At 43.1% G+C, this 22,319-nt stretch overlaps 1 protein-coding gene across 3 annotated transcripts in view; it reads left to right on the top strand.

Moving 5' to 3' along the window:
* The window catches only part of LOC107396886 (protein shisa-6), a 178,896-nt gene that overhangs the window by 141,275 nt on the left and 15,302 nt on the right, over window positions 1-22,319 (top strand). For 2 of the 3 annotated variants that reach the window (XM_070551514.1, XM_054734107.2), the window contains 2 exons: window positions 6,004-6,066; window positions 16,016-16,168. In XM_070551514.1, the coding sequence (XP_070407615.1) occupies window positions 6,004-6,066; window positions 16,016-16,168 (216 nt within the window). The remainder of the gene's footprint in view (window positions 1-6,003; window positions 6,067-16,015; window positions 16,169-22,319) is intronic. The other variant, XM_054734109.2, reaches the window with a different exon arrangement.

Raw genomic sequence — 22,319 nt, 5'->3', positions numbered from 1 at the left:
CTTCGATGGATATTTCCGGAGATAAAGGATAACTACACATTGTCTTTTTAAAAGCGGAGCTTGGGGCACGAACACCAAAGTGACATGTTGTGTGTGGAGGTTGTAGTTGCAACAATAGAACAAGATTTCCAGCCATCGGGATACCAGATCCGCTGTTGATAAGCCAGACGTATCCATCTGTTGTAGACGTCACCTAAACTTACTCTGGTTTTAGATCTTTTACGGTTGCTCCTCTTCTGAGAAGGATAGCCACACCTTCTGGGCTCAGAACAGCTGATTGACTTGCCGAGTCTAGCATTTTCCACAGGGCCAGCCTCGCTGTGCCCAGCAGACTGTCTGTCAACCCCCGATGGTGCCCTCTATTGACTGGCAGATGCAAACATAAACCCAGTATTGAGTCAAAATAAATATTTGATCTTTTTTTTAATTAAAATATAGCTTTAAAAGGAAATACTGTACCTTCCCTTTGCACATCTCTAAACATCACACAGAGGTATTGTTTTAAAAATATGGCTTTTTAAAATATTGTTCTATATTCAAACTTTAACTGCATTTTCATATTTTCTTCTTATGCATCTAGTATATTAATACATTGTCTATATGGCCATATCATCAGCAAGGACCAATAATGCAACTACAGACACCACGGCATCTTGGATGGACTCGATGCATAACCTAGTTAACTGACTAGAGCATCTCTGAGTAGATGTTTGTTGGTATGTGTTTGAAACGCTGTGGTGCTATTTAAACTTCCTGCTAAGAAAACATTTATGACAAAAATAAATACATGAAAAATAAAGTTTCTAAATAAAAATGTAACATGTGATCGTTTTAGATGTATACAAAGTTGATGCCTTCGTAAATGCACCATTGAATGGAAAATATCCATTCTGAATGCAAATAGGTTGTTGTTGAAAACAAGACAAGAGTCATTCAATAAATGGGATCAAATTTTTTTCTTCTCGCAATTCTTGTGAGCTCCTGTTGGAGCTCAGTGATGCAAGCTTTTAGAAGATGCTCCTCTGCAATGATGGATCACTGCGAGGCAAAGCTGCTTCCATGCTCCTGCTAAAAACACTTTGATCAATCGTTTTCCCAAAGCAGAGGAAAAATGTGGATTCTGTCCAAAGGAAGAAACAGTATCATATTGGAGAAGTGACAGCTTATCGGTCACCTGAGACATGAAACAAATCACAGCCTTCATGCAGAGAAACAGCCAAACCTGACTGGAATGTAAGAAAAGTCCGACGGAGAACCCTGAAACTGAGGAAATTAGCCGTCTTCATATTAGTAGAGCCGCTTCTGTTCATGAAATTTAAGGATTTAATGACATTTGTTTCCTGCTGTTGTGTTGAATGAATGAAGAAAACGTGTGTATTCTAAAGCAGAGGCATATTTCACAGCAGGGCTGCTGGTTGTATAAATATGTTTGTAGAAGTGCAGGAAACCCATTGTTTTCTTTTCTGAATGTTAAACAACAATGTTTATCTGAAAAAAGTAGTTTTCATTTACTTTTTGTCTTCAGTAACAATTACTTTGTTTTTCGAAGAGATCAGGACATCAAAGACAGTTCACTTGTAGACATAAATCCAACCAGCTGCTTTAAATTAGCAAAATGTGTATTTATGTATCTGTTTACTTGATCAGTTTTTTATGTTGTGTTTTTGCTTTTGCTTCATTATTACGTCCATCCATCCATTGGGGGGGGGGGGGGGGGGGGCTGGTGCCTATCTCCAGCGGTCAACGGGCAATCAGGTAGGGTACACCCGGGACAGAGAGCCAGTCCATCGCAGGGCAACACAGAGACACACAGGACAAACAATCACACACACAAACACACACACACACACCTAAGGACAATTTGGACAGACCAATCCACCTAAACCAGGGGTGTCAAACTCAAACTCACAAGGGGCCGAAATGAAACTCTGGGACGGAGTCGAGGGCCAAACTTAATATTTTTTTTAAAAGTGACGGCAAATTTGCACATTTTCTTTATCAACATGTATGCAATTTCGAACCTCTAAATCTGGAAACAAACATTTCTGCATTAACACTGAATGTGGAATAACCAAATTCATGGGCGTAATTTTCACTTTAGAAGGGGGGGGGGGGGTATCTTTACAGTATGCTCTAATGGGAAACAGGTGTCAACACAAACGGTTGTTTTCCGCTTGGTCCTAGAGCTCAACCAGTGTCAATTTAATATGGCATAATATTGTTTTTGGATGGTAAAAATTGCAGAGGTCAAACCTTGTCTTTGGAAAAAGTGGAGGGGACATGCCCCCCCCCCCCCCCCCCCCCCCCAATTACACCCATGACCAAATTACACACGAGCAAGTCAGTTTTAAATAAAAGGCATCAGTGGTATTCATTACTTGTGGTATAATCAGCATTTTTAAAATCTATTCAGGATTTATGTTTTCTTGTTTATTCATTTTTCTTATTTTTCATTCTCCTTTTTTCTCCTGTAATACGTGTCATCGCTGCTGTGACGTCTAGCTTTCCCCACTGAGGAACAATAAAGGGATTTTCTATTCTATTCATCTATCTGCAGCCTTTCCACTTCCTGTTTACTGTAGGTTAAATCTTTGCTCACGGGCCAACAACAAAATAAAAATATCATTTTATCTTAAATGAAAATGCAACATCTCACCTGTTAACTTTCATGTTTTGGAGCAGAAAAAGAGCATAAAACCAACATATTTAAAGCTCAGTTTGCTCCACTGGTTTACTTTGATGCTCACCTGTTCCAGCCAGATACCTGCATCATGGGGTTGATCTGAGCTGAGGAGGACACTCCTGTTGTTTTGTTCATCTTCATCATAATAATGACAACATTAGATGACAACAGGTGCTCACATAGGTTTGTGCTGATGAACATGTCTGAGCAGCTTGACCACGTTGTTGTGTGTCGGGGAGGAAACACAACGACTGCAGCCACAGAGTCGTGCTGGTTTGAGTGTGTCGCTGCTCGCTGGAGTTTTATCAGCTCTGTCTGGACGTTAGTTGGAACACTTTCTCTTTCAGTCGTGAACACATTACTGAGCGGCTAGAATCTCCGTTTCTGGGCTTCAACGTCAGAAAACAGTTGAGTGAACTCGGCGCTGAGTCAGAGGAGTGTAGTTTGTCTGAGACAGCGGAGCTGCACACACCGGCAGCAGGTGCTGGAAAAAACACAAAGGAGGGGGCGCGTCGGCATCATGGGAGTTGAAGTCTTTGCAGTAAAATCGGCCAGTGGGCCAGTTTTAATATATTTTTTATATTTATCTTGCGGGCCACATAAAAATGCTCCGCGGGCCTTGAGTCTGACATATGTGACCTAAACAGTCATGTTTTTGGACTGTAGGAGGAAGCCGGAGAACACGGAGAGAACCCACGCATGCACAGGGAGAACAAGCTAATTCCATGCAGAAAGGTCCCAGGCTGGGAAGCGAACCCAGGACATTCTTGCTGCAAGGCAACAGCTCTAACCACTGCGCCACCTCATTATTACATTTGCATGGAAAATGTTATGTTATCTTGTTTTATGTTCTCATTGTAAATTCTATGGAGGAAACACTTGAAAACAAGATGGTTCATCTCACGTCGTTCTCATCCTCCCAAAATGTAAGTGAGTGATTAAATAAATAAAGAAATTAATTTAAAAAATTCGCAATTTTCACAATAAAATGGACAAAAATCCCAAAAGTTCTGTTGTTTGTGATTTATCTCCATTTGTAAAAGGCAGCTGACACGAAGCCATGAGGATATCTCAGTGAGAGATGTCTCACATTCATCTCCAACACACTAGAGGGTTAGCAGCAGGTCTTGTTGGGGTGTTTTCACACCTGCAGTGTTTAATCCAGAGGAATCCAGCCCTGATCCATTCTCCATCGTGAGGCAGTTTGTTTGTGCAGGTGGGAACACAGTCATCTCACTAGGGTGTGGGACACAGTGCAGGAGGAGATCTCGGTTTGGTTCTAGATAACTCCAGTTTGTTAATATTGTGAACTTGATCTGACCTCAGTCCAACCTGATCAGGTGTATGGAGCAAATTTGAGCCAAATGCCTGGCTTTGTTTCTTTCTGAGAAGCAGAGGGGAACACAACAAGAGCTTCTATAGCCGAGAAGGAACAGAGAACTCAAGTCAACAATCAGCATCAACCAAACCACAGATGATCTGGACCAAAAGAACAGGGGTCTCATTTATCAAGCTGGCTTACGCACAAAACGGAGTCGGAAAACTGCGTAAGCAACTTTCCACGCAAACTTTGGGATTTATGAAAGAAAACTTAGCGGAAAAATGTGCGCAACTTTAAGTTGACTAAGGACCTGGCTTACACACATGTTGGACACGGAGAGCACCTGCAGTGCTGCTGCTGAGAAGATACAATTATGAAATCCTGCAGCATTATCACTTGTACCACTTCGTTTTCACACAGAACAAGACCCCCCACATGCACACACACGTGCGAGTACACACACACACACACACACACACACACACACACACACACACACTCATGCGCACACACAGAGCCTGAAGTGCAGAATACGGAATGCACAATATCAGCAGGGGGACAGACTGAGACAGAATGTCATGCGTCTGTGACAGTGTGTGTGTCCTGTCACTGTGGCCTGATTGATCATGCACCCTGGCTACTTACTCAAGGGAGATCTCTGTTTGGGTGATTGGTTAGCACATGTGACATTCACTTGGGAGTCCAGAGATCAAATCCCAATAGGACTATTTTTGTAAATTCGCCACAGATCTCTCTGAAGAAGTCACAGCATTGACGGCTTCAGCAACGCTGTGCCACTCCGTGGATTTTCTCTTATTTGTTTTGCAAAAGCACTTCCTTTCATTTCTCCACCTCACCCACAGGTACCTCAACTTCTGCTTCTGTGAAATAACGCTTCCTTGATCTGTGGTCGTGATCGAAATGCTGCAACAGCCGACTTATGTATATGCATGAGATCCACAAGGCACTTTGCATTGACTATTTATGGCAGTAAGTGGGCGTGGTGAGGGCGGGATGTGACTAAAATGCAGCTGAGAAACATTCTCGTTAGTCTCTGATTTATGAAGCAGAGATTGCGTGCAGCTGTGTGTACTCCATGTTTGATAGATCACAAAACCTACTTGGCGTAAGTACTTTTTTTGCTGAGCTTAAGTATGGTTTTAGTAAGGATTCTACACCATGTTTGATAAATGAGACTCCTGCACATAGTTGTTGGGGAAATTTTGTTTTATTGTAATTTCCTTTTTTCTATTTTCCCGGTCCTAAGCTTCTACAACTCCTTTAGACTGTTTTTGCCACACATCGAACCATGTCTGACCTGATCTGAGTCATGCAGAGTGGACAGTTACTCAAAACTTGTTGTTTTTGTTTGTTTGTTTTTTGCTATTAAGAGCAGCTATGAGTCAAGCCAACATTTTTCATGTTCAGAATGCATGCTGTCCACTGGAGTGGACATGTAATAAATTATTCATGAATTGAATGCTAAAATGGTTTTGTTGAAATGTGTTTCTTTCACATCTAAAGATGAATGAAAGAAAAAATGCTGGTTAATATATCATAAATCATACATGGAAAGGTTAATGTGTCCACACAACGTATTAGAAATAGCATTTTTTTTAAATACCGGCATATCCATTCATATCTCCACCCACTGCCCCCTGGTGGAGGGTCTAAAGATGGCAAGGGCCAATTTTATTTCTCTAATGCTTTTATATTGTTATTTGATTAGATAATAAAATAAAACAGGTCATAATATGATTGTTTTAGTAACATTAGAGAATAAATAGCTATAATAAATACCCATTGTTTGTATTTCATATACCAGAGTTAACACTGGCTCGTTGAATAAAAAAAATCTCTGATGCTGGGAATCACTGGGAGCAGAAACCTCTCTTCTCAGGAGATATTTGAGAGGGCCTGTCCTCAAAATGACCAAATTTGTCTCTGTGTGCTTCTTCTGAATACAAGTTACTAAAGCTTTTCACCTCTTCTCCCACAGGGAACCATCACCATGACTACCAGCACAGCCACCTGGATCTGACCGCACTCACACCAAAACTAGGTGAGTTCATTCATTACCTGTACAGGTGAAACTGCATGCAATACCATAATGATGTCATGCAAAACCATGATGCAAGTTGGCTTTCCACAATGATTGTTGTTATTTTTGGTCTTTAAGCAAAAAAGTGGAAAATAAAGAAAAAGCCAAACAATTTAATTTACTGATGATTTCCAATTTCAGAGAAAAAAGTGTGTCTCTCACAGAGGAATTAAAAAAGTATATGATAATAAACAGATTGTCTAGGCAGTTCACTCAAATAATTGAAAATCCAATTACTGTCATGGCGGATCATCTATTTCTCCAAATGTGATTTTGTGTGAAAGTAGATCTTTGAGTGTGAAAGCAACGGCTCATCCTGCGTCTCATAGAAGACGAAGCACAGTTTCATTAACCAGTCAATTCAGATACGTTATACAGAAACAAAATAATCCTGGTTTTGATATTCTAAATGCTCAATGTCAAAGTTTTAGTAAAAAGCTGTGAGATTGTCAAAGAGGGTCGAAGGGATGTGGACACTTTTTTCACCGTTAATGGAGCGCTGCGGTCCACACCCTGCATGTGCTTGTCTGCCACTTAAACAGCACAGCTTTTCTCTGAATAAAATGGTTTTCAAAAGTACTTTCAGCACCAAATAAAACCCTTCAAAACGCACTTTAGAAGTACATTTAGCTTCTGACGAGGCTCACGGCTTCGGTACATAATTCAAGAGTTGCTCTTTTAGTCGTTGTGTTAACCCTCAGCTACAGTTTTACCGTATTTCAAGGGCAACTTCCTGTTTGCATTTTTGAAACAAGCTCATTTACTATTATTAATCATTTCTTTCTCCCCTGTTTGCCCTGTATTAGATTGGGTCTGTTTGGTTATATCACATGTGCATTAATTTAGTCTTTGTTCCTCATGAACACTTTTTTTTGCACTCTTTAGGTCCCTTTATTTTCTGTGTATCAGATCCACCTACCCTACAAACCCCTCTCAGTCTCCCCTCTGCACCATGTGGATCTCCATTTTTTTGCTGCAGTAGTAACCAGGTCCTATTTTTAAATCAGGTCCCAGCCCTCTCCACCCACTGTGCTCTCTGACCCATGACTGGGCGTCCCTAATACCGAACCACAGGAGTCCCACGCAGTGCGGAGAGCTTTAATGGTGTCATTAAGTAATGTCCTGAAACGTGTGGCTTCAACACAGTTTCAGTGCTGATCAGAAGTCTCGTTTATTGATCCTACACCTCAACAACTCGTAGTTTATAAGAGCAAATCAGCACATTTTCTGTTTGGAATCACTCATGGCGTTGGGTGATGAGGGGCATAAAGCATACATCACTAAAACATAGTTGCTAACAAAGGGCAAAGTCATGCAGATGTTATTGCTGCCTCTTAGTTGCAATGATTAATAGATTCTCAGCTTATTGGAAGATACATATCACTATCGATTTCTCACATACAATTTTCTAATATGTTCAAATGTCCAGAGACATGAGAGTGAGGTTGTCACTGAGGAGATGGAGAACCAAAATGCAGGGAATGATCCAGGAAGCAGCCAGGAACTTTGAACAGATCTGAGGAATGCAAGAGCTTTCAGGCATAAACAACACCAATGTGAAGCTGAGCAGGAGCTAGCTTCTTTACTGAGGGGAGTGCATGGAAACGGGACAGTGTGATAATCGGTGAGAACCGATTGAAGACTGATGAGACTGATAAACAGTGGGAGCTGAACAGAGACCTAACACCTCATTCACACTGAGTCCAGAATGAATGTAGACCAGAATCCATGCAGCTTTCAGACAGACTGCCATTTACACCGACTGCAAATCATGTGCTGAACGGTTGCTTACGAGTTCATACGAGAATCGCTGCGTGTATAGGCAAGAGCTGGTACACAAAAGCCACACTCGTCATAGACTGTGAACAGTATTGTTGTTGTTAGTAATGATAAAAGAAGCTGGATAATGATGCAACCCCATTTTATTTTGGAATAAGCCAAATGCACGTTTGATTTCCGGTCTGGCTCTTGTAATTTCTTCAACTTCATGGCGAACCGCATGCAGTGTCCAGAAACAAAATTGAAGCCATGCAGAAACCTTCTATAGCCTCTCATCTGGACCACACCACACTTCAGCCAGGGTAAATGCTCTGAGGCCTAGTCCACATGTAGCCGGGTTTTTTTTAAACGAATATCCGCCCCTCCAAAAACTTGCATCCACACCCCCTCGTTTTAAACAAAAACTCTGTCCACACGTACCCAGATAAATACGTTGTTAAGGACGTGCCAGACCTGTAGGTGGCAGTACTTCCCCCGTTCTTAACCTCGTCCTTCGTCTGTGGTCTTCCGCAAGGAGCAGTAATTCCGCTTGCAAAAACAAACAAGGAAAAAGCACTTGGACAATTGATAAAGCGAGCGCAGCTCTGAGGGCATCCATGCTGTCGGCTAGTGTAAACACAGGTCGCACACGTGATGTCAGCATTTTTTTGTTGCGGAAAGTGACGTAGCGGACCTTAAAACTCCGGTTTTGTCTGTCCACACACAGACACCCAAAACGGAGAAAACGCAGATTTTCACTTTGGCCGGAGTTTTTAAAAAGATCCGTTTTCGTGTGGATGACAGGCCAAAACGTAGAAAAATATCTACGTTTTGGCAGATCCCCGGCTACGTGTGGACAGGGCCTAAAGGCCACAAGTAAACTGGGCTGCTTCTGTTCTACACTTGGTGTAAATGAAAGGTGAGGGAGAAACTCTATCCTGAAAACTGACTCTATGTACACAAGTTGCTGGGTTTTTGGAAACCCGAATACCCCTCGTCTGTCTAGGACGAAAACTTGGGTTCACACCACCTCATTTTCAGCGAACAATCCAGAGTGTTGTGAGGAGTGTTTATAGGCTTGCCAAGCCTGAAGGCGGCAGTAGTTTCCCAAGTCGTTGGCATCTTCACCAAAAAACATTCCTTAAGTTAGAATAATCAGGGGGTGAGTAATCACCAGTCTTAATGTCATCTTTCACTTGTGGTCTTCTACATAAAGCCTGTAAAGCAAGCACGGGTAAATACAGGTGTGAAGTCAGAGCATTGTTATTGCTGGCAGTGACGTTGCAAAACCAAAACCCCAGTTATTCACACCCATAAGCAACTGCTGACAATGGAGAATTTCCATATCTCAACCTTGGTTGGAATTTTTGAAGAAACCTTTTCAGTAGTGCTGGGAAAAATAACATGTTAATTTAGTTAATGTGAAATGTTTAATGCATTAAAAAATTTACGTGATTAATGCAGTTTTTCAAATTTTACGTAATCCGACGCCTCAAACTCGTGAGCGGCTCTGAAGGAGGGCAACATTGTGCTATGCTGGTGTCTGACCTGCTGGAAATGATTAGAAGCAGCAGAAAAAGAGGAGAGGAAAAGCTTGCTAGCATGGACAATGCTGTCCATGGAGCGCTGTCTAGATCGGTACAAAGTAGAGCCCAAAATGGATATTGGACACTGTCCATTACAGTGGTGGTTGAAGAAAGAAGAAGCACATTCCAGACTGGAACCTGTTGCATGCAAGTACCTGTCAACCCCTGCAACCACAGTGCCTTGTGAGAGACTATTCTCACTCAGGTCACATCGTTGGTGCGCTCCAGGCAGCTGCCTCCAGCGCACAGTCCATTCTCAAAGTGGCGCTACCAAAAACTATAATGAACACACGATCGTTCATGTCCGCACATGTTCTCTACTTTATGTCTTATTTGTGCCTGAAGCGCTCTGCTACTGCGGAGCTCATCACCTGTGCCGCGGTGATTTCACCTCACTGATGTAGCATTGAAACGCACTCTCTGCTTTGCGGTCAGGAGATCCCTTTGATCTGCTCAGAAGTAACTGCGAGGTGAAAAAGTAAGAATCCAGGCAGCAGTTTTTCTGGAGAGTTTAGAGGAGATGCAGGAAGATGAGAGACAGACAGGACAGGAAATAGTTAAATAAAAACAAGAAAACAAAACAAAGTGTTGAAAAGTAAAATGTAGGTAGATTTATCTCCACTACACATTTTCACCTGTATAAAACAATAAGTTATACACATGTAATATTTATACATCTGATACAATTCAGATCACCTTCAACACTCAGTCACACACCCAGGGCCGTTTCAAGGCATTCTGGGGGCCAAGGCAAAACAGAATTTCAAACTTAAAATAATATATTGATGTAAACCACACCCACTTCCCGTTATACCACGCCCACTTCCGGGTTATGCCCCGCCCATTCCGAGTACAAATACAGATAATTTAGTTGGTTAACAGATACAGATACAGATAGTGGTGTACTCGCTCATCCCTAGTTGATAATGCCCAAGTCCATACTTACGAGAGCACCATGTGAGCACCTGTGTGTGTACACGCGCTTGTATATGTAAGGTTTCTCTATCGGAGCATCCAATAGAGAGTGTGAGGGGCCACAGATCTGCCCCCGGAGATGGAGGGAGCTCCAAGTCTAAGAGATTCAGGAGCTGCCCCAGAGCGCAGGGACCCCAGGGAGACTGCAAACAGAAAAGCCCCTGCCCCCCTCAAGAGGCGCAGAGGATTGCCCCGGGGGGCCACAACCAGCAGCCGGCAGAGTCCCGGGGGATATCAGTGGCAAGCCCACAGGCCCGCCCGCAGCTTCTCACCCCCAAGTCGGCTGAGCCCGGAACCCAGCGACCCGGGACCCAGGGGCGACCAGCCCCAATGGGGACCCAACAGAGCCCAGGGACCCAGATCCCACCAGGCAGCCACCGGGATTAATCAGGCAGTCGCCAAAGATCTTAAACCCCCTGACCCGAGAGCCGCGAACACTCAGGCAGACCAAGACACCACACTCCACACCAAGTGTGACAGGGGAGGCGAAGATGTATAGCAGCAAAAGAAGTCCCAGGAGAGGGGAGGAGTCAAAGGCCCCACCTGACACATACAGTCATAAACAAACACAGCCACACACTCCCTCCCTCATGCTCACACATATAAATACAATCTAAGACTCACAAAAATGCACGCCAGACACCCAATCATGCTCCCCATACACACCCTATTCACTCTGGTCCTGGTACTGCTGCACATGGGGTACAACCATCACTGGTTCCCAGAGTTCGACCCTTTCTGCTGGGGTGCTGATGAGCAGGCTCCCCCACCCAACGTCGAGCAAAGCGACCCACCACCCAGACCCCAGCCAGATGGCCAGCTCCCCCTCCTAGCCTCCAGCCTCGGCAAGCCAAGCAACAACAGAGGTGTGCTAAGAACCCTAGTATCCCTCCGCCTGCTCCAGTACAGTGTTGGGTGTTGATGAGGTGTATTTGTGGCTGTGGTGGGCGGGCGGTGCAGGCATCGTCTGGCCTACACCAGCTGATGCCACCACACCACCCCTCTTCCCCGCACAGCCCTCTGTGTCTAAGTGCAGTTTAAAATTGGAAGTGGGCACCGGCACCTGGGATGAGGCTGAAAGATCCCCTTGCCAAATGTTGTTGTATGTGCTTACTCCCAAGGCCCTAAGTGTGTGTTTGTGTGGAATGTCATTGGTGGAAGTGTTTAATTTGCAAATAAAATTGGGGGGCAAGCTGCCACAGGAATGTGGAAATGGGGTCCATACCCACACCCCCCAATTTGTCCACCCCCCAAGGTACTATGTGCATGTTTGTGTGATGATGAGAGGGAGCAGGAGGAGAAAAATGTGTGGGGATGGGGAGGAATGGCTGGTTGGCCTAAGCCCTCCAGGGAGCCAGCTCCCCCACTGGCCCCAATAGGCACCTCCTTTGCCAACATGTCACCCAGGGCATGGAGACCCCAGCCCATCTTACCAAGGCCCAAAGCAACAGTATTGCAGAGCTCCACGGAGTCCAAGGGAATCAACGCAGCCCCACCCCAGCAGAATATCTACTCCCATCCCTGCATTTGCACAGCTTCCAGAATATATAAGACATAGGACATCCAGGTAAAGTTGGGTCCTCCCCCTCCTGGACATCCCCTTCCCCTGTGATGGACAGCAGAGGAGCCAAGGTCTACCTGAGGCCCCTGAGCCCGGGCCAGGCACTGCTGCATGTTCCTGCCTTCTTCCCGGCAGCATACATGTCAGGAACTGACCCCAAGGCCCTGCACAGATCCCCACACGGGGCCGGCCACCCCCAAACCCCGAGCCCCCAGGCCCCCACCCAGACCCGCCCAGGGGCAATGCAGCTGCCAGGCAGTATCCCATGGCCACTGCCAAGACCCCCAAGGGGCCTTAAGCCTGATTCATGCTTCTCTGTCAGCTCTGCAAGGGACAGACACGCACGGATTGACGGAAGCGTTTTGCTCTCATACTTCTCCGTCTCCTGGGGAGTGTTGCAAAGCAATTCCCCGGCAGGACAACAGAGGGCGTAGCCCTGTTTTGTGGTATCCTGTCATGCAACGGTCCAAGATAGTGTGTTTTTATTGGTTTTTTTTTTTTTATATATAAGAGACTTTTTATCACAGACAAATTTGTCTCTCATCCTCTTCCACCTCTTCATGCGCTCACCACCTCTAAACCCACGTTTCCTGTCATTTTCGTCCACAAATAAAATGCTTGCTGCGCATCTTTTCACTCCTCCAGTCAAGGGGGAATTAAACGTTCATGTTTTTAGAGTTTTTTCGCTAGTTATCCACGGCTCTCTTTATGTTTTTGAGGACGCAATGCCGGCGGTGTAGACGACAGCGGCGTCCTGACCAATCACAAGCTTGCGTTGTCCGTCTCGACTGATGGATGTTTAGAAAAGAGAGCTCGACCCCGTCCGTCCTTGCGGAGCTCTCCGGCAGGCCCGCAAGGACGTGGCGTGTCTCCGCACTGACGCAGACGGAGAAGCATGAATCAGGCTTCACTCACAACCGCCAGTAGTCCACCCCTCGAGGCAACCCAAGCACCTCCAGAGGTGGGTAGCAGCCCCCCTGCCCCAGACGCCGCCAGTAAACCCAGCCTCAGGGAACGTCCAGATACTCCAAACTCAGACCCCCCATCCCCTCACCCACATCATCCCGCAGGACAATATCAATGGTCCCCGTCATCGCTATGTGATGGAACCGATCAAAGGAGCCCAAATAAATTGATTTGAAGTGGGAGCAGAGGCTATATCAAGTGCAATATGATCTAACAAAAGATGTCTATAATGGTTAATGCAAAGAGTTTCTCTATTTTTCCAATTCATGAGGATAGTTTTCTTAGCGATGCATATGGCAGTCAGAACCACGTGAGCCAAAGATGTTTCAATCGGGACATCGTCCAGGTTTCCCAGTAAACAAAGAGAGGGGGAAGTTGGGATATGACATTTCAGACATTTTGACAGATCCTCACATACTCTACCCCAAAATTCCTGGACAGGTGGACAGGACCACAGTGCGTGAATGTAATTGTCAGGAATGTTGTTTGTGCAGTGTGTACAGGTGCCAGATGAAATAAACCCCATCTTGAACATCCGATGACCTGTATAGTGTACTCTGTGTAGAATTTTGTACTGAATTAATTGTAAATTGGGGTGTCTGATCATTTTAAAAGTTTTTAAACAAATTTGGGACCAGAAGTTCTGGTCAAAGCTGACTGATCGATCCATCTCCCATTTTTCAATAGGGAGTACTATTCTATCGTCTATTTTGGACAGTGTCTTATATACTTTAGACAGTAGTTTGGGGGGTTTGAGATTATAGAAGTCAAATACCCTTGGTGGTGTTTGTAATTCTATTTTATTGAGCTTAAATTTTTGTTTGACTACAGATTTAATTTGGTGATATTCTAAAAAGCTATTCCTATCCATTCCAAATTGGGAGACTATTCGATTAAATGGGATGAAGTCCAATCCTTCATATATGTGTTCCAGGTATAGGATTTCTTTACTTTTCCAGTCCGGAAGGTTCATCATTTTATTCTTTTGCAAAATAGCAGGATTATTCCAGATAGGTGTGTGTCTGCATGGTACTAGTGAAGACTCTGTCATTTTAAGATACTCCCACCATGCTGTCAGAGAGGTGCTGATACTAATACTTTTGAAGCTTTCATGTTTTCTTAACCTTTCTTAACCTTATCTCTAAGAGAGAGCCCAGCCACTCTACAGAGAAAACTCATTTTGGCCACATGTATCCACAGTCTCATTCCTTTGGTATTTACCTAAAGCTCGTGACCATACGTGGTGGTTGGATTGTAGATCGAAAAGCAAGTATAAATGATCTTAAATGCGGGGGGGGGGGGGGGGGGGGGGGGGACAACATCTAATTTGACCCTAAAGCTGATCACATTTGGAGACAAAGGGTTGGTGAGGGAATACGAAGATCAAAAAGAATAGCTTAGCTTTAGAAAGTTTGCAGCTAACCAACTCCTCACCTCTGATAAGCAGTGGTGAGGGAGAGGGACAGCATCTGGTCTGCTCGTGGTCAGATAACTTTGACAGTCGTCAGCATAAACAAAGTATTAAAAAAAGATCCAGTAGAAACACTGAGGCACGGATAAAAACTGAAACAGACAGGAACGCACAAGGAGAAAGTAACAAAAGACACAAGGGAAACATAACATGACACTTGGGAAAACTAAGAAGAACTGAGAAGAACCAGAGTAAACCAACACAGAAGAAGAAACCTGGCAGAGGTGCAGCAGAGAAAAATAGACTTATTGTACATTTTTAGTCTGGTCACATTTCTTATTACTTTCTTTCTTGATGTTATGATTAACATTACAACAGTTTAGGGGCAAAACAACTTTTTCTTTTCTGAAAGAGGCAAATAAAGTTTTGCTGCTGTTGAGCCTCAAAGGGCAAGTGAAGAAATATTGATCCAATTTCTAAGTCTGTCTAAAATTGCTTAACCTCCTGACTTCATAGTGAACAGAAGAGAGCAACCTCTTTATTTTATTTCTGTACTTTTTCCTTACAGAGACATAAAACATTTACTTGGAAGGAGCTAATTTATTTATTCTTTTTTCCAATCGCTACGGTGGGTAAGACTTTGATGGCTGAATAAAAAGACGTTAATAAAAACATTTAAAAAGGAAAAATAAGAGAAAACATTGGGCGAAACAAAGAAATCGGATCTTCTCATGATTGTCTAATTAAAAACCTTTAGATAACAACTGATCAGCTTTATGTCAAAGTTATGAAATACAAAATTGCTGGTTGAAAACAGAATGGTCATGAATGTATGTCTAGTAAAACAGAGCTGCAGCCTAACAGAATCTATAAGTTTATTTTAAACGTGTTTTGATTTATAAAGACCTTATCTTGTGAACACAGGATTATCATCAACCACAAAGTTTATCTTCCCGAGAAGAAGCATTTTATAGTTTCAAAACTAGAGTCCATAATTGGTTCGGAGCTGTTGGGACCTCACCAGCTTGTTACTAAGCAGCGTGGATCCAGTCCTGCTGTTCATCTGGGGTTTTAGGGATGCTCTTGTGCCTCCTGGCTATTGTTCAGACCAGTCCAAACACAGATTCAGCTCAAACCACAACATTCACCTGACAACAGCTTCGAGAGCTGGTGGCAGTGCCTCCAGCTCTGGACATGAAAAGCTTCTTTGATTGGTCCAGCCTGGTTACACCATCCAGTGAGTGCCTCACAAAGAGATTTGTTACCGGCACGCAAAGGTAAACATTTAACAAAGTAAGATGATATGAATCTCATTTAGAAAGGCAGCCTGGCAGGAGGCCAGTCCCTCTGAGAAGAACAACACAATAACAGTGTTTGGTTTTAAAATCACATTCTCACACAATCAAAGTCATTGTTCTTGTACGTGTCTGAGGCTCCATGAGGTAAATAAAATTGGACTGATGATTCTAATCTTCTACAAACGGTTTAATTTTGAGTAAATGTGTTATGCTTTGGTTCTTTTCCAGCTAAAAGATCTCAAACGTCACCTTAATCCTCAGTTTAGCATTTTTTCCCTGCTGCATCCCTTCCCCTCCCTGCCTTCTGAGTTTCAGAATGACTGCAGTGCACCACTTCCTCTCCTGTTTCCTGCAGACAGACCCCAGCGGATGAACAACATCCTGACCTCAGCCACAGAGCCCTTCGACCTGAGCCTCTCCAGGTCCTTCCAGAACCTGAGCCATCTGCAGCCTTCGTATGAGATGACCCTCAAGCCTGACCTAAGTAAATACTCACTTCACAGATTAAGTAGGTGCTTCTTTGTTTGTTCTCCGCCGCCACCTGGGAATGGGAATATGGAATAACATCAGCCTCACGCATGAAACGTTTGCACTGTTCACTAGGGCTGAAACGATTCCTCGAGTACCTCGAATAATTCGGGTACAAAAAATCCTCGAGTCAAATTCTCTGCCTTGAGTCTTCGTTTAATTCATGTTTAATTAATTCATGGCTTTGCAATCACCCGGGGTCAAGTTTCACCCGGACCGAAATAAGTGACGCACATACACACTGCACTGAATGCACACGCGAGTAGCGAATGTAACTTAACTTTCTCTTAAGCCATGGCGGACAATGTGGACCCCGGTGGAGTGTGAAAAAGACACAAAATGCCAAAGGTGTGGGACCATTTTTCACGTCGTAAGGCGGAAAACGTAGTCCAGTGTAAAAACTGTAAAATGGATTTAGCCTACCACACCACCACGTCCTCCATGCTGCAGCACCTGACCAGGAAACATCCACGTGTAAATGTCACTTCTGCAAGCGGACTCGGAGCCTCTACAAGATAATGCATTTTAGCCTGTATTTCTATATATTCTGCGGACACTGTGCGACTTTTTCATTTGTAGCGCTCAGTTTCAGCTCACACTGTGTGTCTGGTAGCAACACGTCAGTCTTAGAATGTGCTAAAAATAGCAGTTTTTACAACACGTCGGACTTTTTACTGTGTTGTTATTTATGTCCATTGTCCCTCGGGATTTCTACAGGAGGACACGGGTATGTATGAGTGGCGGAAGGAAAACGAAAGAAAGTAAATAAATGTTTTGTGGTCAGTATAATTTGACATAACCACGGCAAACATGCTTTCGACAATCCTTGTTAGTGTGAGAAAAAAGTGTAGAAATTAAAACAGGCGTGTGTTAATAGGGAAACAGCTGGCGAGCCATGTTTGCGCATGCGCCGTGAGCGGTTCTGGTGTGGTTTGGGCCGCAGCCGCTCGCATTTGTTTACTGTGAAGTAAAGTTGAAGTGCTGAAGTTTTGAAAACTAAATCTGAATAAAACTTGAAGAATAACTGGCGATTGCTCGCTCATTTCAAGAGGTCTTTCATATTTTATAACATGCTGTTTGATATAATGGTTTAAAAACGCAAAAGAGTCATTTATTAGAGTACTCGATTAATCGATAAAAGATTCGATAGAGTACTCAATTACAAAAATATTCGATAGCTGCAGCCCTACTGTTCACTGCATCTGGCCTGATGAGACATATCCATTACAGACCTGCATGGTGACACGTATCTCCAGGCATTTGGTGCCACATCACGCAGCCAGTTCTCTCACTTCTTCACCTTTTTAAGGGAAATAAACTTCTTAAAATGCATGACAACGTGCGTGAAACCTCCACACTCATCCCACTGACTCATCTACCGGCTCATCGACTGACATTTAATTGGTGTGTAATTTGGATCCATCTGCGGTCCGTGTCATGTTGCTAATGTCTCCTAATGACATATTAAGAGTCTTTTTTTCAGCAGAATAGCTTCAATCTGCCAACAGGATGGTGCTTTAATGTCACAGCAATGTGACAGCTCTCTGCGCTCGCTGAGACTCTCGGCTTTATTATGATGGCCCATGACCGGCACCTTCTTCGTGTTCCTTAATTAGGCTGCATGTTTCATGGGACTATTCAGGGGTTTCTGTTATTTAACTCAACAGTTTTGATCTGAAGTCTCGTCTGAAGGTTTGTTTGTTTTATTGTTTATTTTACAGCGTATCTCAAACCGCTGACTAGCAGGTCAAAGGGTTCAAAATAAATAAGAGTCAAATTTATTCCAAAAGATTTAGCCTGAATACTTCTAAATCAAAAATAAATATCATTAAATTCAACTTTATTTATATCGTGCTTTCACATCCCCAGGACAAACAAAGCACAGTACACCAAAACCAGAATTAAAACCAGAATTTCATCAAAAGAAAACACATCAGACTATTCTCAGATACAATTTAAAAAGAAAATAAGAAATTAAAACAATCCAGATTGAGCCACCATTTGATAAAGAGAAGACTGAACAATCAAATCAAGGCTTCCCACCTACTGTAACCCTGACCTCCATGTCCACAAGCCAGAGAAAACTGATGTTTGCTCTTAAACTGTCAAGTGACTGGGCCTTCTTCACGTTGGCCAGCAGCTCCCACGAGATTTCTGTCTGCGTGGGCACGGTCGATAGTCTGCTCCGCTGACTGAAGGGAACGCACATGGATTTCTGGGAACTCTAGATTTCTGACAAACACAAACATTAGAAGTCACACAACCCCGGTTTTGGCACTTCTACACTGGCTGCCTGTGACCTTCATGTTGCACTTAAACATTTTACTCTTTGTCTACAAGGTATTGACTGGCCTTGCACCCTCCTTCATACCAGAGCTGCTCACGAGTCATGCCCTTTGTGCCGGTGCGCACATAGGGCATTTGTGCATGTCGCACCAGTCCTTCAGAATTCCCTCCCGCTCTCAATACGGCAGTCTTTATCGGTTTTGGTTTTCAAGTCAAGACTGGAGACGCTTTTGTGTGACTTGGTTTTTGGCGTATGACCATGTTTTAGGCTTGTTTTTACTGTCTTGTGTTGTTTTCTTGGTTGTTTTACTTGTTTTTACTGCTTATTCGTATTACAGTAGTTTTTACTTAACTGTTTTTGCTCTGTTCTATTATGACCTGTGATCAGCTCTCATGCTGTGTTGAAATGCACTGTTACAAAGGTGTAGTTTTTACCGTTAATCTCTGGAAACATCCATCAAAATGTTGTTGAAAATTAATAAATGCTGACCAGTTGTCGATAAATATTGGCGGCTTTGTGACATATAACCATCAAAATCAGATCTAAAATATATGGGAGTGGGTCTAAGTCTCTGGACGAGGCCATGTTAGATAGAATGTTTCCTTCTACGGGAGCTCATGAGGACAAAATTTACTGATTTGTAAGTTAGAAAACTTTCACCATTCATAAATGATGTTTTACACGTTTACATCTTCACTCGTTAGGGATGAAAGGGAGTCTGATGAGCTTGTTATGTTGCTGGAGGTTGAACAATCTGACGAAGGTGCTCTCGCAGAGATTTTAGACCCTAATGGCCAGCCGTTGGTAAGGTCTTACTTGAACACAAAAATACTGCTTGCTTGCACGGCGTTAGGTATGTACTGCCCCCTATCACCATGGAAAACAAAATACCCTCGCTTCACACACATTATTGACCTTTTATAAATAAAATAATACAATTTTAAATAAAAAATTCCACTCCCCACCCCAGGTTGACTGTTAGGTGAAGCTTAAGGAGACTAAATGCAGCTGCTGACATGTTTTAAAATGTGTTCCTTTGGAGCCCCCGTGCAGAATTAAGTAAATTACTCTCTTCTCAGAGTTAGTTGGCAGCAACAGCACAAACTGCAAAAGTTAAACTTTTCTCAGTAAAATGAACTTTGACATTCATTCATGCACACGTTGGTCATCTCTTGGCCTAGAGGTTAGCCTATCAGTCCTCAGGTAAAATTTATTTCCCCGAACAGGGATGGCTCAGGAGGCTACAGCAAGAGATATAGGATTATTATTGTTTATTTTGTTTTGTTTGTTTTCCACAGTGACACTCTTCAGAAAGGCAGGAAACAATATCTGCTTTCTTCACACCGCTGCCTGCTGGTTGAATGGAACAGACATCCAATTAGAAATAGTTTTTTGCTCTTGGATTTTCTGCTTGCACCTGTTTATTTTAGCTGCACTCATCACTGGAAAGCATGATTCTTTTTATTTTTACATTCTTTCAGCTTCAATCTTAAACTCTCTGCTTTTGGAGGCACATTTGCTTTATCTAGCTAAAGCTAACAGATACGAGGACGGGCCGTTCCCCGTGCTGTTGCCGAGTAATTAAAACACCAGAGGGAGAACGCTCCATTTGCTTTCTGACGTTTTACGCTGTTATCCCATCCGACAGATTTGTTGACTCTTTGCTTTAGCTTCAAGAAGGTCTTCAGCGTTTTACACCATTTCACTTATAAACCCTCACCAAGTTTTTTTTATCAGAACATTTGTTTTGTATTGTGAAAACATGTTGAATTCAAGGGCAAGCTGATTTTTAATCAGTTACCACCCAAGGCTCTTGAATGCTAAGAGAAGTTTCACACAGGGAGGAAAACATTTAAATATGGCGCTGGCTGATTCTTTTATCACTGCTTGCTTTTATGCAAATGTACAACCTTCCAAATACATTTCCTTCTCTTTTATCAATGCAAGAACCTTCACTTATCTCCCATAAAGCATGTCCACATGAAAAAGTGCAGCAACATATAAAAACTGAAGAAATAAAAATGAGCTAAAGTGGCCAAGCAAGCAAGCCTTGTTGAAAATGCCTCCAAAAGTAAATAAAATTACTCTCGTGAAGTTATGTAGCTGCTAATATAATCAAACCATATGGGCAGGTGATGAATAATGAATTACATTAGAATAGTCTATTTGCCATTTAATAATTGGCTTGTTTGAATTATTTTGTGATTGAGAAAGCAGAAGAAAGACACGTCGGCCTCCATCCTTCACTAACAACGCACTGCTGAAAACAAACTGCTCAGCTCCTCCAAGAGCCAGCAGAAAGGAGTTTGTGTTTTCGTCCACCTTAATCACCCTTAAAGGGATTAAAACACTGTCCAGAGCATAGAAGCTATCTTTAATCCTCCCAGGATAATAACAAAACAGGGAAACAGATTAAATTGCTGCTCCCACAAACTTTCCACCTATTTTGGCCTAAAGAGGAAGAATCTCTAAAGATCCACTTTATAAGTGATGTTCCACCAGTTTCATGAGTGTTGGTGCATTACATGATTACAGTCTGCTTTGATCAATAGCCGGCACATAAATATACGGGTTTAAGTGAATGTAATTTAGCAAAGTGGGAGCTGGAGTTTAATTAGCTGTTCTTAGCTAATTAGTGTATGTGTGGCTCCACATTTGGGATGTGTCTTCCTTTTGCAGTCACCAAATCGTGTTTTATAAACGTGATGGGAATTCCGGCTCTTTTTAGAGAGCCGGCTCTTTCGGCTCCCAAGTGGCTCCTCAGATTTTCTGCTGCGTAGAGTACATTTATAAACAAAATAATGCAAAACTATATGTAAAATTATTGACTAATGTAAAAAATTGCAATATATCAATTATTTATCATTTCTATGGATTTAATAACTGAACACTTTAAGAAATCTCCACTTTCCGACTGCTGGCGCTCATTTTCTCACCGTTTTCGTCGCGCTCTCCTCCCTCTCGCTCGCCTTTTTCCTTCTCCTCATTTCCTCTCGTCTCCCTCCACCCGCATGTGCTTTGCTGTGTGTCTGAGTCTGATCCTTCCTCTTCCCCGCCCCTACTGCTCTGTGTGTGGGCAGTCTGGACACGCAGTTACACATGTTGACCAATCGCCTGTAGCTTTCACCAAAGCAAGAGGGGAGGGGACGGCTCCCAATGACGAGCCGGCTCCCGTCGTTCACTTCAAAGAGCCGGCTCTTAGAGCCGGTTCGTTCGCGACCGACCGACACATCACTATTTTATAATTGTTGCGGGGATGGAACTGAACACATTTTAAATCACTTCAATTTAAAAGTTCAGCATGAATCCCATAGCCTTCTGCTACAATGTACCAATTGATATTGATCATTAAACAGCATCCCTTGTTGTTTTTCATCATTAATTAGGATACAACATAGTATTTAAAGACATTAGTCTTCCCTCAGACCTATTATTGAAGCTACAGGCTGTGGTTTTGTTTGCTGTTGGTTTAATGGTGGCCTCTGGTTGAGTTTGGTTTAGCATTTTCTGCTGCTGTATCACAGAGGAAATAATCCCAGAGGGAAGAATGCTGCAGCTCATTGCCATGGGCCTGAGCTGGGTTCATTAGGAATGCACAGAGCAACTGACATGAAAACCTCCTCATGGGTGTGGAATAAGGTCACCTTTCATTATCCAGGCAAGACATCTCTCTTGGAGAGAGAAGCAGCTAAACAAAGAATCCTCACTACAACCATAAAAGTAAAATGTATTAATGTATTTTTCCTAAATCACTAAAAAGGCAACAAGCTCCAACCAGAGCAATTAAAATCCACTAAACGCTTAACTTACACTTTCTGGGTTGTCACATTACAAGCATGAACTA

This window comes from Nothobranchius furzeri, chromosome 5 (assembly GCF_043380555.1).
Source record: "Nothobranchius furzeri strain GRZ-AD chromosome 5, NfurGRZ-RIMD1, whole genome shotgun sequence".
Lineage (NCBI taxonomy): Eukaryota > Metazoa > Chordata > Actinopteri > Cyprinodontiformes > Nothobranchiidae > Nothobranchius > Nothobranchius furzeri.
This window is presented reverse-complemented; position numbering and strand designations above follow the sequence as displayed.